At 45.7% G+C, this 21,747-nt stretch overlaps 1 protein-coding gene across 1 annotated transcript in view; it reads left to right on the forward strand.

The window, feature by feature from the left end:
• LAMB1 (laminin subunit beta 1) overlaps window positions 1-21,512 on the forward strand; it is a 74,143-nt gene extending 52,631 nt beyond the window's left edge. The window contains exons 24-33 of the mRNA XM_042964278.1: window positions 5,747-6,116; window positions 8,912-9,096; window positions 10,206-10,447; window positions 13,549-13,752; window positions 14,384-14,528; window positions 16,530-16,737; window positions 16,948-17,089; window positions 19,393-19,569; window positions 20,905-21,064; window positions 21,218-21,512. Of these exons, the coding sequence (XP_042820212.1) occupies window positions 5,747-6,116; window positions 8,912-9,096; window positions 10,206-10,447; window positions 13,549-13,752; window positions 14,384-14,528; window positions 16,530-16,737; window positions 16,948-17,089; window positions 19,393-19,569; window positions 20,905-21,064; window positions 21,218-21,354 (1,970 nt within the window). The 3' untranslated portion in view covers window positions 21,355-21,512. The remainder of the gene's footprint in view (window positions 1-5,746; window positions 6,117-8,911; window positions 9,097-10,205; window positions 10,448-13,548; window positions 13,753-14,383; window positions 14,529-16,529; window positions 16,738-16,947; window positions 17,090-19,392; window positions 19,570-20,904; window positions 21,065-21,217) is intronic.
• Window positions 21,513-21,747: the final 235 nt, after the last annotated feature.

Below are 21,747 nucleotides of genomic sequence, written 5' to 3' on the forward strand. Positions count from 1 at the left end.
ACTGATAAAGAGACTGAGGTTTCCTGTTCTGACATTGACCTGCCAGTGTGTTCCTCCAGGCCTCAAGATCTATAAAATGGGTGCATTATAGGTCATTTACCTATCTCTTAGAGATCACATTTTTAAATGAGGAGAAAACTTGGGAAAAACAGAGGAGACCTACTGACCACATAACCGAGAATGTATTTACAGAGGAAGGTGGAATTCTTATGGCTCATCAAAATTGATGACAGTCTTGTTTTATTTTATTTTTAATGTTTATTTATTTTGAGAGAGAGAGAGCAGGCAGTGGAGGGGCAGAGAGAGAGGGAGACAGAGAATCCCAAACAGGTGCTACATTGTCAGCACAGAGCCCAGCTCGGGACTTGAACTCACAAACTGTGAGATCATGACCTGAGCCAAAACCAGGAGTCAGACCCTCAACTGCCTGAGCCACCCAGGCACCCTGATGACCATCTTGGTTTTTGGTTTTTTTTTTTTTAATTTTTTTTTTTTTAACGTTCATTTATTTTTGAGACAGAGACAGAGCATGAACAGGGGAGGGGCAGAGAGAGAGGGAGACACACAATCCGAAACAGGCTCCAGGCTCTGAGCTGTCAGCACAGAGCCCGACGTGGGGCTCGAACTCACAGACCGCAAGATCATGACCTGAGCCGAAGTTGGACGCTTAACCGACTGAGCCACCCAGGCGCCCCCCCATCTCGTTTTTAAAATGCTAGTCTTCATCTCCGTGATTTGTTCACCTTAAAGGTGAGGCCACAACTTCTGCTAACCACTTTCTTCTTCTTTCCAAGAGAAAGTTTTTGGTCCTCTGCCAGAGAATCCCATTTGTTAGAGCAGTGCTGAGCTATAGGTCCACCCGCGCCCCGAGCCCTTCCTCTGAAGAGAGGACACAACCCTTGGCCCTCGTCAGAGATCGCCTGCCTGGTTAGTGTGGGAGTCTTAGACCCCAGCGTACGTGAGCCAGGATTGGAGGGTCTCCTTCGCAATTTCGGTGTCCGTGAAGTTGTCAGTGGACAGGTGAGAACCAACCTTGCTGCTTCAGCGGGACGTGCTCTTAGGGTAGGTCCTTTTACGAGGTTGTAAATGTGGGCTTTGTAGTGCTTGCCTCGCATGCGTCCCCAGGAGTCAGGGAGGGAAGCACGCGTCCACAGGAGCTTAGTGGTTTCCCTGCTTCGGTTTGAAATGAAAACCTGATGCATGTAGTCTTCGGGTGCCTTTCCGGGGTTGAAGTTCTCAGTAATGAAACTGCAGTCTGTGAACTCCATCTGTGAAATTTGACTCTTTCCAATCAGAGGAAAGGAATATTGGTCAGTTCAGCTAAACTGGTCCTGTCACTCCACTCCTTAGAGGGCTGGCCTGGACTATGGCCCTATCCCCAGAGAAAGAGGAAAGCCCTCAGGGGAGTGCATTTGCCTTTTATTTTTATTTTATTTGACTTTATTTTTTTTTTTTTAAGTAGGCTGCACGCTGGGCATGGTGCCCTCATTGCTAGGGGGCTTGAACCCACAACCCTGAGATCAAGACCCAAGCTAAGATCAAGAGTCAGATGCGTAACTGACTGAGCCACCCAGGCACCCCTGCACTTGCCTTTTATTTATTTATTTTTATTTAATTTTTTTTTAACGTTTGTTTATTTTTGAGAGGGAGACAAAGCGTGAGAGGGGGAGGGGCAGAGAGAGAGGGAGACACAGCATCAGAAGCAGGCTCCAGGCTCCGAGGTGTCAGCACAGAGCCCGACACAGGGCTCTAGCTCATGAGCCGTGCGATCGTGGCCTGAGCCTAAGTCTGATGCTTCACCAGCTGAGCCACCCAAGCTCAGCTGCACCCTGCACTTGCATTTTAAATCCTACAGTTTGGGGCCAGGGTCTGTCCCTCAAAGATGCCCACGACAGAATGAGAGCAAGAAGTGCCTTTATCACTGAAGTAAATAAAAAATTATTAGAGAAATTAAAAACTAAATGCAACATGTGCACCCATCCCTTGCCCCAAGCATGAAACCAGTAAAAACCTCTTTAGGACTGAATGAATGTGTGCCTTTGCACTATCTATGGGAAAGAAGGAATTTTCAAAGCAAAGTGAAAGCGTAAGCGCCATCTGCCTCAGGTGTCCCACGCCTGGGAGAGATGACCAAGCAGACACAGGTCTACTGGGCCACCTAGGGCCCCCATGGGTCTGCCCATTGGGATGAGCGGGGCAGGAGCAATCCCATTTTTACAGATGGTGTCATGTATTCCTCTTCTTACACAGGTCACTAGGTTTGTGCGTCAGCCTACATCGGTCAGCTTCCAAGGTCATGACTCTGCCCCGGCTCCACCCTTTGAAGGATGAACACATCACACACACACACACACACACACACACACACACACACACACACGCTCTTGCTCTCTCCCGCCTCCTTCCTCCCTGCCCCTCCCTTCCCCATTCTCTCCCCCTTTGTCACCACCCACCCCCCACCCCCCCCCCTCTCTCTCTTTCTTCTCCCTCCCTCCCTCTGTCTTCCTCTCACCCCTACAAGCACACATTCACATACAAAAAGAAAGCTAGAATAGGTAGCAAAGTAACACCATCCGTCCTCCTCAAAATGGGATCCAGTCACCCTCAGTGTCAGCAGCACCTGACATCCATTAGAAACACAAATTCTCAGGTCCCATCCCAGACCCACTGATTCTGAATCTGGGTCTGGGGAGTTGGGGGAGCAGTCTGCGTTTTTGTGAACCCTCCAGGTGATTCTGATGTACAGCCAAGTTTGACAGGCTAGGACTTAGATGACCCACGTAACTTTCAGCTTTCTGAAAGATGGCTGAATCTTACCAAAATGACATGGAAATCCATTCCTAAAACTTAAAGAATGTAAACTCTTCATTATTCAATTTCTTTCCATTCTTCTGATCTCCGAAACTGTGAAGGCTGTGGTTTCCCACACCTTCCCCGTTGTTTCTCTGGGGTGTCACCTGGTATTCCACTAGAAGACTCGATGGTCAAATGTGTTTGGGATACAACTGGGTAAAAACATGAAACAAGGCTTCTCCTGTAGAATTACTCTGAATCTTCAATACGCTGCTGTTTGGAATCTTCAACAGGATGATTTTTCCTGAATTTACTGATCATGGAATCCTTCTCTCCGGGAACATCTCCTGGAAATAATGGTGTAGGGAACACATGTAAAGTTATTCATAGCTCATTCAGGCTGCTCCCTGACTCATGGGCATGTTCCCCCAAAAAAACAGGAAAAATGAAACATGCCTGAAATGCCTGGAAAGAAACAATATACTTAATGGAAAAAAAAAAAAAGTTTAGTTTTGAGAACCCAAGGCACTAATGGAATGCTATGTTTTAAATCCCAAAGGTTGAGGACTAGAATATTCCATAGTTTAAATCTTTGAAAAACTCATGTTATTGGCAAATATACAAAGATAAACACAAGGCCGTGACAGGTTTTCTTTTCCTCCCCCGCCCGCAGTGGAAATGCGGTCAGGCAACACTCTGGGCAGGAAACGCCCAGACACTTGCACGGAACACAGAAAGTGATGATGATAAAAATGTTTGAGTGCTTGCAATGAGCTAGATATTCCTCTAAGCGCTTTGGAATTAGGCTGTTAATGAAATCCTGAAAGCGATCCTGTGTGGTAGGTGGGATCCATCGTACCCATGTGGAGGCCGTGACTCCTGTTTCCTCAGCACCCGGAGTTGCATAGCTGTGGTGTGGAGAAGGCAGGACTCGCAGCCAGGCACGCTGACCGCTGCACTGCTCAGGCTTGCCGCTCAAGGACGTGGAGTGGCATTGGCCAACAAAGGCCGTGAAAGATAAATGATGATAAAAGGCAGAAGGCGGGGCGGGGGGGGGGGGGATCAGAAAAATGGGCCACAAACGCATCTCTCTGGGTTTAGAGCATGGAGGTCAGCGAGCAAATCTCAGGACCATCCGTGAAACTGGTTGTGGACGATGTTTGATGAGAAAGTCTTGCAGGGACCAATTTCAGCTACGGACCCAAATAGATCACAGTATCTGAGAGTATGAATGTGTTGTGTTTTGCCACAGTTGACATCGCATTTTTAGTAGGATGATTTTGTTTTCATGGGGGTGGGGGTGTAAATGTCCCTTGCGTGCCTGTACGGAAAATGAGGTTAGAGCCTCGGTTGGCAGAGACTGTTGAACTCCAGTTGCAGGTTAATCCTGGGCTTGGTGCAGAGGATGGAAAAAATGGTCTAAGATGTACTCCTGCCTTGGGCGCCCGGGTGGCTCAGTCAGTTAAGCGTCCGACTTTGGTTCAGGTCATGATCTCGTGGTCCGTGAGTTTGAGCCCCACATCGGGCTCAGTGCTGACAGCTCGGAGCCTGGAGCCCGCTTCGGATTCTGTGTCTCCCTTTCTCTCTGCTCCTCCCCCACTCGTGCTTGGTCTCTCTCAAAAATAAACATGAAAAAAATTGGGGGCACCTGGGTGGCTCAGTGGGTTAAGCGTCTGACTTTGGCTCAGGTCATGATCTCATGGTTTGTGGGCTCAAGGCCCGCATCAGGCTCTGTGCTGATGGCTCAGAGCCTGGAGCCTGCTTTGGATTCTGTGTCTCCCTCCCTCTCTCTGCCCCTTCCCCACTCACTCTCTCTCAAAAATAAACATTAAAAAAATTGTTAAAATTAAATAAAATTTAAGATGTACTCCTGCTCTTGGAGTCTTCAGTCTATTTAGGGAAATAATATATTTGTTTTGGGGGACTTTTGGGGGTCGTTTTTTTTCTTTTTTTCTTAATCCCTTACCTTTTCCCAGAGAGATTTAAGGCCAGAGATCTTTGTACAGGCCTTGTGTTTTTTTAGACAGTATACAAATACTGCAAGCATCAGGTGTTGATACAGAAATAAGTTGGCCCCCTGAGATTTGGGGCTCTAAGCCAGGGGTCAGTAGCACATGCACCGTGATAAGTAATGTCAGCCAAGCTCCATTAGCCAAGATCACCAACGTTACCCTTTCCCATTTGGTTCTGGCTGAGATGCCGGCCCTACTGGGCCAGTGAGCAGTTGGGGCTGACTGGTTCCCAGGTCCCTTCTCTGACTTCTGACATTTCACGAGCCTGCGGTCTCAGTGCTGGGGCGGGCTGGTCATCACAACAGCAGATATCCACACGTTACACTTAGTGGAAAGCCTTTAAACTAGATACTTAGGATTCCTAGGACTTTTTTCTCAATTGAGTTTGCTCGTTATCAGGTTCATTGCATTTCATTGCGTAGTCACCAGTTCTGTGACCAGGTAAGGCGAGGTGTGTTAGCAGGTGTTCATGTCGTCAGGATGCCACCAGAATTGCCTGTGCTGCTGGCATCCGGGGGGGTGGGGGGGGGAGTCAGAGTAAGAGGGAGACAGAGGCAGGCTAGAGGTTAAGAGCAGACGGGAGTTGTAATGTGCTCAACTGGAATCCAGGCCCGGCCGTTTCCTTGGTGTGAGACTTGGGGCAGGTCCCCCGTCCCGTCGGGTTATCGTGAGAGTTCGGTGACAGGCACGTAAACCATTTCTGCGCTGCTGGGTACCATGAGTGTCGACTGGAGAAAAATCAATACTGTCGCTGTAAAGGGGTTAGCGGGTGTCAGGGTAACACGTGCTCCAGGAGGCTGGTCTAGTCTCCACCAGAGCCGTTGGTAAACTGCCCGGCTGACGCCTTCCCATTGTAACATGACTGAGGATTCTGAATGCCAGGTCTTGTCGCTGAGGTTTGTGATCTAGGGGATCATGCAGCACTGCTCTTTCCCTCCCAGCCTGTGACTGTGACCCCAGGGGCATCGAGACACCACAGTGTGACCAGTCCACCGGCCGGTGCGTCTGCGTGGAGGGTGTCGAGGGCCCGCGCTGTGACAAATGCACACGCGGGTACTCGGGGGTCTTCCCCGACTGCACTCCCTGCCACCAGTGCTTTGCCGTGTGGGATGTGATCGTCGCCGAGTTGACCAATCGGACCCAGAAGTTCCTGGAGAAAGCCAAGGCCCTGAAGATCAGCGGCGTGATTGGGCCTTACCGGGAGACTGTGGACTCGGTGGAGAAGAAAGTCAATGAGATCAGAGACATCCTGGCCCAGAGCCCAGCCACGGAGCCGCTGAAGAACATCGGGGATCTCTTTGAGGAAGCAGAGTAAGTACTTCCTGAGCCAGAGAAGGCGCCCACGGTAGTGTTTCCACTTGGGGAATAAAGGGCAGACATGCCCGCTGGGTGCCTCCATTGGAAGGTGTGGTTAGTCCCGTGAGTGAAAACAGATGCTGGGCACTGGCTTCCCGGCAGCCTTTACTCTGGGCATGGGGTGAGTGAACATTGACAAAGCGTGTTAGAGCCACTGCCCCCCTTTGTAGCCAGCGCTCCAAGGGAGTAGAACGGCAGGAGCTTTGAGTTCGGAGACCAAGGATCCGTAACGGAGCCGTAGTTTGGTTACTCGCTGGCTTGAGAACTTGCATGACTCACTTACGCCCGCGTCTGTCTCCTCTCCTGTGGACCAGGGAAGGACAGTACATTGTCTGTACCTTGCAGAAGACTGATCTGTGAAGTGACCGCGTCATTGCCAAACGCACGATGCATACAAGGGGAGGTTTTCTCCTCCTGAGGAGATGGGTTACCCCCGATTTCCAAGCGATCTGCGCAGCTTCACTAGGGCAGTGCTTCCTTCATTTAATTGTAACAAATTCTCTACAGTGAAAAATTCTCTTCTTAGCCCGTCTCTGGGTAACGCTCTCTCTGCATAGTGTTGATTTTGCCAGTGAGAGCAGAGAGAACTGAGTCGTGCTGAACTTCTGGGGGATCGTTTTTCTGCATGTTTCCTGCTCCCAGACATCGCAACTGCTTTTCCACAACGGGCCCACCAAACGGGGGAACTCTTTTCTTTTCTTTTCTTTTCTTTTCTTTTCTTTTCTTTCTTTCTTTTTTAACGTTTATTTTTGAGAGAGCGAGAGACAGCACACCAGCGGGGGAGGGGCAGAGAGAGAGGGAGACACAGAATCTGAACCAGGCTCCAGGCTCTGATCTGTCATAGAGCCCGATGCGGGGCTCAAATCCACGAACTGTGAGATCATGACCTGAGCTGGCTGGACACTCAACCAGCTGAGCCCCCCCAGGCGCCCCAAGGGGAACTCTTTCGTAGCTAAATCCTTGTACACTGAGGTGACTCTAAGTTATGACAGAACCATAGTAAGATTTTCTGTGTCATGGGACTTGAATCAGCCTGAGAAGACAGATGGACTTTTCACCTCTGCGCTGTAAACAGCAGCAAGGGAACAGCAGACATGCGCTTAGGCACCTTGTGGGGGGTCCTTCCTAGACCTCCTAGGTTTCAAGTAACGGGTCCTTGATTCCAGGCTGGAGGTCTTGTGTCCGGGACACAGAACGTTCGGAAATGTCTGCTGCAGGGCGATAATGCATTCAGTGAGGGATTTTACCTCATTAAAGAGACGGTGGTGCCCTCAGCCTCCTAACACGTAGCGACAAGCTTGAGAAGGCTGTCGGCCGAGTGCAGGCCACTTAGGACCTGATTCTTGGCCTTGGTCTCCTGCACCTAAGGGAGAACAAAACAATCTGGGTGTCCTTTGAGAGCCTGCCAGAAGAGAGGTTACATTCCTGAAATGGCTCTGTTTCTACCCTCACTATTCATCTAATCGGGTAGATTGTAATCGCTCGGAGAAACTGGTTTGATTAATCTTGTGTCAACACAACATCCAAGGACACAGGTCTTAGGATCCAAAGTGGCTGTTATTAAAAAATATACAATGTTAGATTTGATTCCTTTAAAAATTGTAACATTGTAGGAGACCTGGGAAGAAATGAAAGCCTGCTGAGAACCAACACATGAATAAAAGAGCACTGAGAAAAGAAACTATATTATAATTGCCTCAGGAAAAGAAGGTTGAGTTTATAAAATGCAATTTAGCCTACAAATCCTTTTAAGCACTTTTCCTTTGAGTCGGGTCATGATTTTTATCTCCGCTTTAAATAGCATTTTTCTAACGGCCCCCAGCCTTTTGGCCTTTGTACATCTTCCCCATGTTTTATACTGACTCTTACCTCCCTGAGGAGACAGTTATATTCAATTAGGTGACCCAGTAAAGCCCAGAGCTAAGGTCTTCTCAAACATTACGTTCTTTGTGATTATCTATGTACACACACACACACACACACACACTGTATATATAAGTAATATCCAAATAGATGCCTCAGATACAGCTTTGGAGATGTGACAAACGGAAGAGAATGCAGTTGGGTTTAGATTCCAAATGAAATATTGTGAAAGCTAAATGTGTTTCCAAGTCCATTCTGGGAGATAACTACTTTCTTTCTTACGGAAGATAAAAGGGTTGCTTGTCGGTGGACGAGGAGGCTCCTTTGATGGGACCTTGCTAAGGCGGAATGTACGGAGGGCTTATGTGGGTGGCTCTTTGTCTTCCTGGTGGCTGTGGGGCTTCCTCTCTGCATGTCTCATCTTGAAGGGGATCCCTGAGGTTTGGAGAAGAGCCTTTTTGGCAGGTGGCTGGGAGGCACAATTCTACACTGGCGTCAGTTAGGTCTTTCGAGCTGTGGGGTTGTGTGGGCTTGGAGCCTGCCCACATAGGGGGCAGGAACTCCATGCTCTGGATCTTTGCTCAGAAGACAGCAGGTGTTCGGAATCCCTCTTCCGATGCATCCACCACAACACTGCTGATTGGCGCTTCTAGGCTTTTCTTCCAGGTCTTCGAAGAAAGGAAAATTGGTGGATTTGGTACAGCTTCCTAATGTTGAAGAGAATAAAACTAGTACTTGGAAGCAAATAGTTAACAAAGTACTGAGTTGGTTTGAAGTTACAGAGTAATGGGGACAGTATTTGTAGAAAATGTTAAAAAAAAAAAAATGAGACTTCAGAATTCCCTTTGGTTGCTTTTACTTCTGGAAACTTACCCTTCTCTTTACAGGAAATTAACCAAAGATGTTACAGACAAGATGGCTCAAGTAGAAGTGAAATTGTCTGACACAGCTTCCCAAAGCAACAGCACGGCCAGAGAACTAGATTCTCTACAGACAGAAGCAGAAAGCCTAGACAACACAGTGAAAGAGCTTGCTGAGCAGTTGGAATTTATCAAAAACTCAGATATTCGGGGTGAGCATTTTTTGTGCCAATGTGCAATCCTGGACAACAGGATTTAACCCCCTCTGTCTAACCTTTTACTACAGCACTTTGCGAGTAAAAGTTAATGCTTTCTAGTAATTTTATTTTATTTTAATTTTTTTTTTTTTAGCATTTATTTATTTTTGAGACAGAGAGAGACAGAGCATGAACAGGGGAGGGGCAGAGAGACAGGGAGACACAGAATCCGAAACAGGCTCCAGGCTCTGAGCGGTCAGCACAGAGCCCGACGTGGGGCTCGAACTCACGGACCGTGAGATCATGACCTGAGCGGAAGTCGGCCGCTCAACCGACTGAGCCACCCAGGTGCCCCGCTTTCTAGTAATTTTAAAGCTTTTTCTCATTGAGTCTCTGGCACAAGTAAGGATTACAGTCCCCATTTACAAATGTGGGAGCCGGGGCACAGAGAGACAAAGGGAGACGCCATGGAGTGAGCAGCAGTCATCGTGTGTGAGAATGGCATCCCTTTCCAGGCTTTTTTCAGTGAATGGTTTAACCTCCTTGTCTTTTCTTGGAAATGGGCTCTCCTGAATAGTTAGGAAATTAAATTGGTACTTCAGCAAATTCTTTTATATTCAAGAATGTTGCCTGTTCAGGGAACAGTTTCTGCAGTGTTAGATAGCACTGACCATCCTATTGTACGCACGATCATTTATTTTTCTGGCTAGGTCCTTAAAGCCAAAACATGCCATGCTGTTTTACATATGTAATACTAGTCATTTGAGTGGATCGAAATAGTCAAATGACCAAGAAAAGATTAAAATACATCTGGATGTGTGATCTGCAGGCTGCCTGACACCACTAGCTATTGAGAAAGAACTGGAAAGTTGCCTGTATGCAGACATCTGCATGATTGACTTGATTTGTCATCCAGATGTTTGGCCAGAAATAGCTGTTAATAGGACAAAGTGTAGCCATGGCTCAGGAGAGGAAAGTTCCAGGTCTTCGTAAAGATTTTGGTCCTTGAGTTTTAAAACAAAACCACACAGTAAACTGAGGGCTGGAAGACACCAGATACGGGCATCCCTTACGGGCACGAGGACGAGAGGTTTAACCGCGGGCCATTTCATTTGATGCCCTAGGCGCCTTGGATAGCATCACCAAGTATTTCCAGATGTCTCTAGAGGCAGAGGAGAGGGTGAACGCCTCCACCACAGATTCCAACAGCACTGTGGACCAGTCGACTCTCACTCGGGACAGAGTAGAAGAGTTGTTGTTGGAACGAGAATCCCAGTTCAGGGAAAAACAAGAGGAACAGGCCCGCCTTCTGGATGAACTGGCAGGCAAACTACAGAGTCTAGACCTTTCAGCCGTTGCCGAGATGGTAAGGTTTTGAGGGTCTGGTCTCCAGGCTCTGATGCAAATTAGGAAGGAAACCCACCCTGTGTTGTCAGTCGTACTGTTCATTTTGCAAATGAACCACCGGGAGTGAACCTGGCCTCAGGTCTCTGGACCCCCTATGGGTATCCACCTTCAAGCCAGATAAAAACAAGAGTGGGTGCCTTTCCAACCTTCCCCCACGTCCAGCTAGCCGGTTGCTCTGTGATACAAAGAATCAAGACTCCTTTCCCAGACTGTTAAATTGAATCTACGGCCATACCACCCTGAACCCACCCGATCTCGTCTGATCTCCGAGGCTAAGCAGGGTCGGGCCCGGTTAGTACTTGGATGGGAGACCAGACTGTTAAATTGAATCGGTGACTTCTTATTCAGATTTTAACCTTTTTTAAACTGTAGACATTCTTTTTTTCCACATAGTTCTTTATTATTTTTTTTAAGGTTTATTCATTTTCAAGAGACAGCGGGGGAGGGGCAGAGAGGGAGGGAGACACAGAATCCGAAGCAGGCTCCAGGCTCTGAGCTGTCAGCACAGAACCCGACATGGGGCTTGAACTCACGAGCTGCGAGATCATGACCTGAGCCGAGGTCAGACACTTAACCAACTGAGCCACCCAGGTGCTCCCTTTTTCACGTAGTTCTGATTCCAAATGCAAACTCCTTCACAGTGGAGCCATTCAAGAATATTTGGGGGCGGGGGGGGGTGGTGGGGCTTCTTCAAAAAAAATTAAAGGAGCAAAAGAATGTTTTCCCTGGGTGTAAATTAAAAATGTTCCTTTGTTCCAGTAACTTTACCTGGTGAAGATTAACCTTGAGACCAACCTCGAAAGTAGATTCATTTCCCAGAAGCTTTTAAAAAGTAACTCTGGAGCCAAATGAAATTGAGGAGTGAGTTTAATGAAAATCTGGCAGAGGGCCAAAAAAAGCCAAACTCTGCCTGTTTTCTTCCTCTTGCTTCCTTACCGTTTTTCACAGAAGGATACCTATTGGGAGAATTTGGAGCGTATTGTTTATAGACTCAGGCTTGTGCTCTCTTAGCTTAGGAACAGTAGAAAGCAGAAGGCAGGTGGTACACAGAAGACCATGAACGGTTCAGGCTTCCTTACGATTTGGTTTTAGTGCAAGTCCCCTCCCTCCTGGCCTCCTCACCTTCCCCCCATCTCGCTGTCTCTGAAATTGGCAAAAACACACTGTCATGACTGTATTGTGCCCAACGTAATTGATGCCTACAAGGTGATAGATTATTAAGCATCATAGCATTTAGTGGAAAGAGGGAGTAAGGCGGATCACTCCTGTCGTGGCTTATTAGAAAAATCGAGGCCCAGAGCAACGTGTAGACTTCACAGGGGACAAAGTCACTACATATAGGCGTGAAATGCCAATTCTCTCTTTCCTTCCAGGATTGAGTGCTACATTACAAATTCTAGTAAAAACCAGTAATCACAGATAAAATCTCCACAAACTAAAATGAAAGCAGCTATCATGCTAAAGGAGGTTTGCTTGTTGCAACAGGTGTCTAGGAAGGGAGGGCGTGAAGGGTCCCTTGCCTGATCAGGCCATACGATTGGGGGCCCTTCCTGGTACCTGCTTTTCCATTGGGTGAACTGCCCAGGGATGAGCTGGCTTCTGTTCGCTCACTGCAGGTATTTAATTCTATGAGATCTCCCTTTACAGGTTCCATACTGGTATTTCTTGGGTAGAGAGGTTTTTGTCCCTTTGTGTTTTTTGAGTACCTTCAGTTCTTTGTTTTTGCATCTGGTTTTTTTCCTGCTTGCAGGGTTGAAATAGAACAGATCTCCTAGGGTGTCGTCAGGTTGTTTTTAGAAGGCCTCCCTGAGGCCTTCTGCTTCTCTTCTTGATTACGGCTCATGTTCTCCTACGGCAATGCAGAATAAACTGTTTTCTGAAGCTTTTTATGTTCTGTAAGCCAGCTACATGAAAGACTATTTTTTTTAAGTATTTTTGAGAGAGAGAGAGAGCACAAGCGGGGGGGGGGGGGGGGTGGTGCAGAGAGAGAGAGAAATACAGAATCTGAAGCAGGCTCCCGATGCGGGGCTCGAACTCACAGACCGTGAGATCATGACCTGAGCTGAAGTAGGTAGGACGCTTAACTGACGGAACCATCCAGGTGCCCCAAAACTATTTGTTAATTTGAGATCTAATGGGATTATAAGTACCAGAAAATTATTAGTCTAAGGAGTTGACTATTTATTCAAAACCTACTTTATTTCTTAAAAAGAATACCTTCCTTGTTTGGGAGCATTACCTGCTTCTCACTGCCTCTTTTCAATATGAGAGGACGGTTCTGCAGTTTGCTCCCTGCTCAGCCTTTCCCATCACACAGCAGACTTGTAATTTATCAGTGTGCATGTGCATGCAGTAGCCAGAGGATTATGGGGGGTTGCTTTTTGTAAAAGTGAAATCCACCTTTGCCCCTACTATTTTCTGTTTTCCTCTCACGTCTGGAATGTTCTCCCACTTGCCCTGCTCAAACCCCACCAGACAGCAAGGACATCCTTCCCCAACTACAGCTGCAGCCGTCAGTAGTCTCTCCTCTGTCTGCTTTCCTTCTTCCTGACAGTACCTGACCTATTCTTGGCTGTTTTATGCACAGTGAGCCTGTCTTCCCAAGATTTGAAGGTACTAAAAGGCCAGATAATGGGCCTTTTATGTCACCCTATTAACCAGAACAGACCAGATGCCAGGTCTAAAGAAGTTTGTCAATACCTCTTGCTTGTTTGTGTCAATCCAATGGTCTAGGATCAAGGGGAAGCATTCTTTGGCTCCCATGTTGGGCAGATTTCAACTTGACCCAGCAGATAACATTTGCACCCCACATAGCGCCCATATGCTATTCCAGTTCATCAGGGCAGGAGGTATTGACGAAGCGTCCTAAGTTTTCATGGCTCCCCTGGCCATGATTCCTGAGCTCTCGGCTCCTCTCTCCATCCTGAACACTGTGTTCTCCAGCACCCTTGCTGAGGACCACCTACATGCTCTCTGGGGCCCCCCGGGCCACCCAGGCCCTGCACAGCTGTTGCAGACTCCCTCTCTGAAGGCCCGTGCCTGCCTCTTGGCTCGTTGCAGACCTGTGGGACGCCTCCGGGGGCCTCTTGTTCCGAGACCGAGTGTGGCGGCCCGAACTGCAGGACTGACGAAGGAGAGAAGAAGTGTGGGGGACCCGGCTGCGGCGGCCTGGTCACGGTCGCCCACAGTGCCTGGCAGAAAGCCATGGACTTTGACCGCGATGTCCTGAGCGCCCTGGCCGAGGTGGAGCAGCTCTCCAAGATGGTAATTAGGCCGACGGCCCTGGCATTTGCTCGCAGTGACCGACTGGAGGAGGATCGGGAGGGGAGAAATCGGTTCTAAATGGTAAAATCAAAAGCGAGTGTCACCATCAAATAGGAAAGTTCAAGTTTTTGTGAGGTCAGGGAAATACACGAGGCGGTTTTGTTCAGAGATGATTTAGGAACGTGCTTTCTCCTCCTCACCGTAATCTGAGATTTACTGACCAGGGGGCCAGGCTTCTGAATACATTCAGCTGTGCTGTAAAAATCTCATCCTGAGCAACGAACTGAGCATTGATTTTTCCAAAGTGACAAAGTTAACTGAAATATTTATATTGATACCCCCCAAAAAATATTTTATAGGCCACCAGATGTTCTGGAGGAGTTAAACACATTAGAACAAATGTTTATACCCTAGCCCTGTCTGTAGAAGACTATCATGTAGCAATCTGTATACTGAGTACTTCCAGCCTCTATGGGGATACACTGCGGTTGAATGAAAAGCCATTTGTTTCTAAAAGCCCGGATTCCAAATGCATAGTTTCTCAGCATCATTTTCTGGACCATTTATAGTATTCTGGTCTGCTTTAGAAAGAGTGAAGCTGTTCCCTGGGTAATTTATTCCTCCTATTTAGGTCTCTGAAGCGAAACTGAGGGCAGACGAGGCAAAACAAAATGCTCAGGATGTTCTGCAGAAAACCAATGCCACCAAAGAAAAAGTGGACAAGAGCAATGAGGACCTGAGAAATCTGATCAAGCAAATCCGAAACTTTTTGACCCGTAAGGAGTTATTTTCATTTTACTTTTAGATATTTCTTCCTATCTTGGAATATAAAAACTGGTTTTATTTACTTTTTTTAACTTTTGTCAGGCTTCTATAAGCCATTTTTAAAAAATGTTTATTTTTGAGAGAGAGAAAGAGCGCGGGTGCACGAGCAGGGGAGGGGCAGAGAGAGAGGTGGGGACAGAGGATCTGAAGCAGGCTCTGTGCTGAGAACCCAGCGCAGGGCTGGAACCCACAACCCAAACCATGAGACCGTGACCTGAGCTAAAGTTGGACACCTACCTGGCTGAGCCACAGCACCCCTAAAAACTGTTTTCTAAGAGTCTGTGTTTGAGAGACCAGAATTCAGGTCTGCGTTTTAGATAAAATCAATTTCTGCTTGGGAATAAAAAGTAACATTTCCCAAACCAAAACAAAAAAAAAGTTCATGTTAAGAAATGTTGGCATTTCTTAAGCTTATGTGCACGTAAGAATCTCTGATGTTGTGCAGACACAGATGGGAAACCCAAGTAGGAAATCGGGAAGTCAAACCCATAGTGTGAGAACTGAATTTGGAATCTGTTCTAGATTACATAGAATGTCACTAGATCCTTAGAATAGTGGCTTATTTTGACATTGCCTGCAAAGCGTTGTAATCCTGTCATTTACAGGATCTTGTATTTATGGTCAGCTCTATCCCTTAGTGTTGTATCTAGAGGAAGAAAATCTCTAGAATTGGTGGTTCAGCGCATGTTTCTGGTCAACCATCTAAGTGTTACCAATAAGGAAGGTTTTGGCTTCTAGTTACACAAAACTTTTAAGTGAAATGGACTTAATAGAGATGCATATTATATCACATAACAAGTTCAGTAGTAGGATAGCTCCATGGTTCTGGGACCCAGGGAGTAAGAATATCAGGCTTGCTGTCAGGCCGGCTCCTCCTGGTTACAAGGTGGCTGCCAAAATTTCAGACTTCACATAAATACTCAATAATATCTAATGGAAGGAGACCCCACCTATTCCCATTGTACCTTTTTTAAAGGGAGGAAATCTTCCCCAGAAGCCGTGAGCAGTCCTCTCCATAATCTCACTGGCCAGAAATGCATCCCATGCCGATGCAGAAATGTCACTGGCAAACAGAATGGGATTACCCTAATTGGCATGCCAATCTCCATTTAACTCTTGAGTTGCTAGGTTTACCTTACCTTAGAGGTAGGTGCCTGAACAAAATCAGTATTCTGTTAGCAGGAAAATGGGGAATAAGAAAGGAGCCAGTGATATCCTACGGGTATCTTATGAAACATCCTGTGGAAGCCATCGCTTGATCAAATATTTTCCTGTGCTCAAATCCTTAGGGGGTCCATTTTTGTATTAACAGTGAAAATCAGTGACCTATTTAAAGCTTAACCTCTTAAGCATTTTTTCAACCACCTTTCACATTTGACATTTGAAATCCTTTGGCTTCTTTGATAATACACAATCTGATTCTCTTGCTTCTCTGACTAGATTTTCCTTTTTGGTAATTTCCACAATCCAGATCATTTGTACAAGGAATATGAGTTCCTTACATCTGCATTTATAATAGTCTCCTAGCTATTCTTCCAACCCCAACTAAAAGTTTTCATTGCCTTTTAGAATCAAGTCCCAGATGTACATCCTGGGGTCCACTCTTTTCTGTAATCGGGACCATTCACTCTGACTTTCCACATGACATGCTCAGCCCATACAGTCTCTCCATCCAAAGATGTCCCTTTCTCTCCTTCCAAATCCTATTATCCTTCAAAACCTGATCAGTTCCTCATCCTCCATGAAGACTTTCCTGACTTTCTCAGCCTACGGGCAAATTCTAGTAGTTAACTTTTCCATGTGTAACTACTCAACAAGACTATAAGTTCTTAGACTATGTGTATGCCTTGATGTCGCCCCAGAATGCTCTTCACCTGGTGGGTGACCAGAAGTGACTGAGTTAACCATCTGTGACTTTCACCTCTTTATGGGGACATCTTTGCTTTTGACAGAGGATAGTGCTGATTTGGACAGCATTGAAGCAGTTGCTAACGAAGTGCTGAAAATGGAAATGCCCAGCACCCCAGAGCAGTTACAGAACTTGACAGAAGACATTCGGGAGCGAGTTGAAAGCCTTTCTCAAGTAGAGGTTATTCTACAGCAAAGTGCTGCTGACATTGCCAGAGCGGAGATGTTGCTAGAAGAAGCTAAAAGAGCCAGGTATCTGAAGACGTTGTGGCATTTAGGGGGTTTATTTTGTGTATCTAGCAGGGAGTAAAAGGGATTTCTTCAACCAGTGAAATTTCTAAGTGTGACCTGTATGAGTCCCTCTGATTGATTCCAAAAAGGCTGTTCTTGGAAAGAAAGGTATTTTTAAATGCCCCGAGAGGAAGTACTTTTTCACATAGATTGTCTCATTCTTTTCCTCAGCAAAAGTGCAACTGATGTTAAAGTCACTGCAGACATGGTCAAGGAGGCTCTGGAGGAAGCAGAAAAGGCCCAGATTGCAGCAGAGAAAGCAATTAAACAAGCAGATGAAGACATCCAGGGAACCCAGAACCTGCTGACTTCGGTAAGATCCTTGCTGTACGTGGGAGAAAACAGGCACATAAACCCTATCAAAAGTGCATTTGACAGTTACATGAAAACCATTACAACTAAACACTAAAGGATTCCTCTAATTTACATAAATCTGAACTACTCCCTCAGCACAGATGCTAAAAGTGTTTTCGGGGGGGGGGGGGGGGGGGAAGACCCTGAAGACACTGGAACATGAGGGCCCCCTTTACGTTCACCCCTACAAAAAGCCTAAGGAAGATAGTGTATATTTTTGTCTCCTGTTCAAGGACTCTATTTAGTAGTATGAAGGATAGTATTAATTTCCAAATTTAGTTTTAGAAAACTCATTCTGCTGTAAAGCAGCCCAAAAGTAACCTACATACTTAAGACCAGGATCTCAAAATTGATGAGGTGGGGGGGCATCTGAATGGCTTAGTCAGTTAAGCATCTGATATCAGCTCAGGTCATGATCTCATAATCCGTGGGTTTGAGCCCCACATCAAGCTCTGTGCTGACAGCTCAGAGCCTGGAGCCTGCTTCGGATTTTGTCTCTCCCTATCTCACACTCTTTCTCTCTCTCTCCCTCTAAATAAACATTAAAAAAATTTTTTTTTTAATGGATGGAGGAAAAAGTGGACTCAGGTGATCCTTACACATCTTCTCAGAATATATTTTGAAATTAGATGCTATTAGCCCTTCTCAAGCCAACAACCCATAATGTTTAAAACCTAGGAGGTGGTTTTTCAACCTGCTTTTCTTACCATTGGTTGATACAAACTTGTCTTCCCCTACTCTATTGTTCTTGAGACTTGACAGTTCCTTCAGCCACATTTCCTTCTTAATTTTGAGTAAACAAAAGGCCCTTTCTTCAGGCCACTTGTTCAAATGTAGAAAAAAAATATGACACTTTCCCACCAGACTATGTTCTCTTTGATTATTCTGACTTTTCTATCTCTAGGGTTTTTCAAATTTCTCACTGTGCTGTTATCATTTTACTGAACTTTAATTTAGGTGACTTGATAAAAAAAAAAAATTACGTTTGGAAAAGCCAAATGGGAAATATAGGATTTAATCAAATCATACGTGGGATATTTGGCTTGATGATGTAAGTGAAAACTGGTTTTGTTTTTCTGGGGTCCCTGGGGGACAGGAAGCACTTTAGGTTAAGAATAAGAAAGAAAAAGCAACTCTATGCTATTAATGAAAGGTTGTCAAAAACTATTCACTCCTTTAAAACTATAGAGCTTATCCTCTAAGAACTATAAGAATACGTTTATGTTAATTAATAGGTGAGCTTTTAGGTTAAGAATCATTTAGCATGAAATACCTACAAATTTTACCATGTATCCACAGTGACTCCTTAGTTTAGTTATGACACTGTTATTATTCAGACCTAATTCTATGGTGTTCCATGAAATTGGTTCTTCAGTCATGGGTCAGACTACTTACTTGGGCTAGCTGTTAAAAATTGATGTTCATTGATTATTCTTTGAATGTGGACCCTCACCAGTTACCCAAATAGATTTTCCTAAATGACTTTGAGTATTTATAGGTTCCAGCTGTCACTTCCCCAGACTACGTGACCTCTCACGGTCCTATAGTAACTTTTCAGTTTTCAGAAACATTCCTGGTCTGCCTTACCTGAAAACACTCAACTTTTCAGGTAGTTGCTGAAGACCCATGACCTCCACTAGAGTTTAATATATTTTAATGTTTATTTTGTGACAGCACACGTGGGAGCAGGGGAGGGGCAGAAAGAGGGGGACAGAGGATCCAAAGCAGGCTCTGTACTGACAGCAGAGAGTTCGGGGGGGGGGGGGGGGGGGGGGGGGGGGGTGGGCTCAAACTCATGAACTGTGAGATCATGACCTAAGCGGAGTCAGACACTCAACTGACTGAGCCACCCGGGTACCCCTTGGAGTTTAATATTTAGGGCTGACAGGAAAAACTAAAGGTGACTTGGGAGTACTCATTTTCCCACCCACAGTAATTTGGAAATTTATGTGGCAATCCTTTTCCTCACATCTGCTTATTTGTGAACATTGTTTTGCCAAAGTTTGCAGGTGTCCTTAAAATGCTTTCTCAACACATCAAGCTGTCTGGGGGTGGTTCAGTGAAGAATTTTACATTTCAGCCTAGATCATCAGAATTAAGAATAAAGATGGGCACTTTATATAAGCTTTCCTGAAATTATATTTTCCTTTTGGTCTAAAGTGAAATGGCAGAGTGGCCTTTTAATCTTCCTGTAAACTCGTATTCATAGCATGTCCTACCGCTTACTGATGGCTTGCTGGGTGACTGACATTGTACTTGTAGATTGAGTCGGAAACAGCGGCTTCGGAGGAGAACTTGCTCAACGCCTCCCAGCGCATCAGCGAGCTTGAGAGGAATGTGGAAGAACTGAAACGGAAGGCTGCCCAGAACTCTGGGGAGGCAGAATATATTGAGAAAGTAGTATACACCGTGAAACAAAGTGCAGATGATGTCAAGAAGGTAAGTAAATCCTTGTGACTTCACAGCTGTGTTTTGTAAAGGAGCAATGAGCCTCCTCAACCGCCTTCCCTGGGATTAGTAAGGGATGTGGACCTAAGAGTTACTTATCAGAAACATCCCAAGTGACCGGTTTTGAAACAGTCTTTAGAGACACAGATGGAAAGGGTGGGAGTGGATATGGAAGTGTCCAGTAAGCGTGACCTAAGCCCTCATATCCAAACTTGGATAAGGGTGCAGAAAAATGAAAGTAACTTGGGGGCAGGGGGGAGTCTTTTATTTAACTGTTTGATTTAGAGAGAGAGAATCCCAAGCAAGCTCCACACCGTCAGTGCAGGGCCTGACACAGGGCTCAGTATCACAAACTGTGAGATCATGACCTGAGCTGAAATCAACCGACTGAGCCATGCAGGCGCCCCAGGGGCAGAAGTCTTAAAACCGGCGTACTGAGCTTGTACTTTATGGCATAATTACCTGGCCTTTAAAAGCAGGGTAGAAAAAGCTTAAGGGGTTCATACCAGAACAGCTGGCAGGGAACTAAACCTCACCCCTTCTTCTCACTGGAAGGTGCTGTATTTTGCAGAGAAGGTCTCCTAGGATTCCCATTTGTCATTAGAAGCCAAGTTATCACTGAAACATGTTTAGTGGGCAAATGTCTCTCTCCAAAGGAACTTTTAAACTTCTGAGGGGAGCATTCAACCCCTGACATCTGGTTAGGGAAGAGAACCGAACAGTGAGAAAAGTGTTCTGCCATGGTTTGTACTTTCTTGCAGCTCTGAGAGCATAAATCTCTCAAGCAGTCTTTACAGAGCATTTTTGCAAAAATATAGCACTTGATTACAGTAAGAACAAAACCCTGAAATGAAATCCCTCTATCAAATGGCTGTTGTTGGAACCGTGTTCCCCAAAAGCTGCACTTGCAGTGCCTTTTCAGTTTCACAGCTCCTCGCCCACCCCTGTGCCCTGTGTGCATGCTAGTCTCCCCTCTCCTTCCTTAACTCTCTACGCACCCGGGTCCAGATCCAGATGGCCCTTGTCTGAGATCTAAATGATTGGATCTCAGCAAATCTACTTTAGAGAAAAATATACTTCTCTACCTCCATATAACTGTCCTATAACATCTCCAGAAAAGTGCTAACCTAAAGGCTTAGCCCTAGAGACCTGCTTACAACTCCAAACGTGAGTTTAAAAACTCATGTTGGTGTTACATTTATTTTCAACATATTTACACTGAATAGCTCAACGCCCGAGTACGGTTCCAAGCTCGCGCCAATTACACTAGGCTCTTAATGTCCGAGATTACATTTATCACCTCTTTGTGTCTCGATGGAACTACAGGCTCTGGATGGTGAAGTTGATGAAAAGTATAAGAAAGTAGAAAAATTAATTGCCCAAAAAACTGAAGAGTCAGCTGATGCCAGAAGAAAAGCTGAAATGCTACAAAATGAAGCAAAAACACTTTTGGCTCAAGCAAACAGCAAGCTGCAGCTCCTGAAAGGTAGGGCTTAGGCTCGTGCTTTCGGGACGTATTTAACAATAAGGACACCCGTAAAGTTTCTTCTATTTAAAAGGCAGAAATCAAACGACCATTGTTAGATTGAGGTCAACCGAGAATAAATTGCTCAGACTTTTTTCTTTTTCTCTCCCACAGATTTAGAAAGAAAATACGAGGACAATCAAAAATATTTAGAAGATAAAGCTCAAGAATTAGTAAGACTGGAAGGAGAAGTCCGTTCGCTCCTCAAGGATATAAGCCAGAAAGTTGCTGTTTACAGCACCTGCTTGTAACAAAGGGCTGCAAGGTGGCTGAGGTGACCAAAGTAAAACAGCTACATTTTAAAAACTGACAATGATCTTCAAAACTAAAACTGATTACCTATTTAATGTTTTTAATCACCACATTTTGTATGGAGTTAAATAAAGTACAGTGCTTTTGTATAAATCTATATTGAGTATTCTTCTTACATTGTTTTACTGATTTAGCGTTCAGGAATCCCTTTAACCAAAAACATTTTCAATGTACAGATGGATTTATAAACAAGCCACTTGCCTCTGGGACCCCGATTTCTGTTTTGTCTGTAAACAGGCTGTAATCTGTCTGCTACATCAATATCCTCCACAAATCTGCCCCCGAAATCACCTCCCCGTGGGACTCCCAAGTGGAGGGGAGGAGAAAGGCTA

This window comes from Panthera tigris, chromosome A2 (genome assembly GCF_018350195.1).
Source record: "Panthera tigris isolate Pti1 chromosome A2, P.tigris_Pti1_mat1.1, whole genome shotgun sequence".
NCBI classification, from domain to species: Eukaryota; Metazoa; Chordata; class Mammalia; order Carnivora; family Felidae; genus Panthera; species Panthera tigris.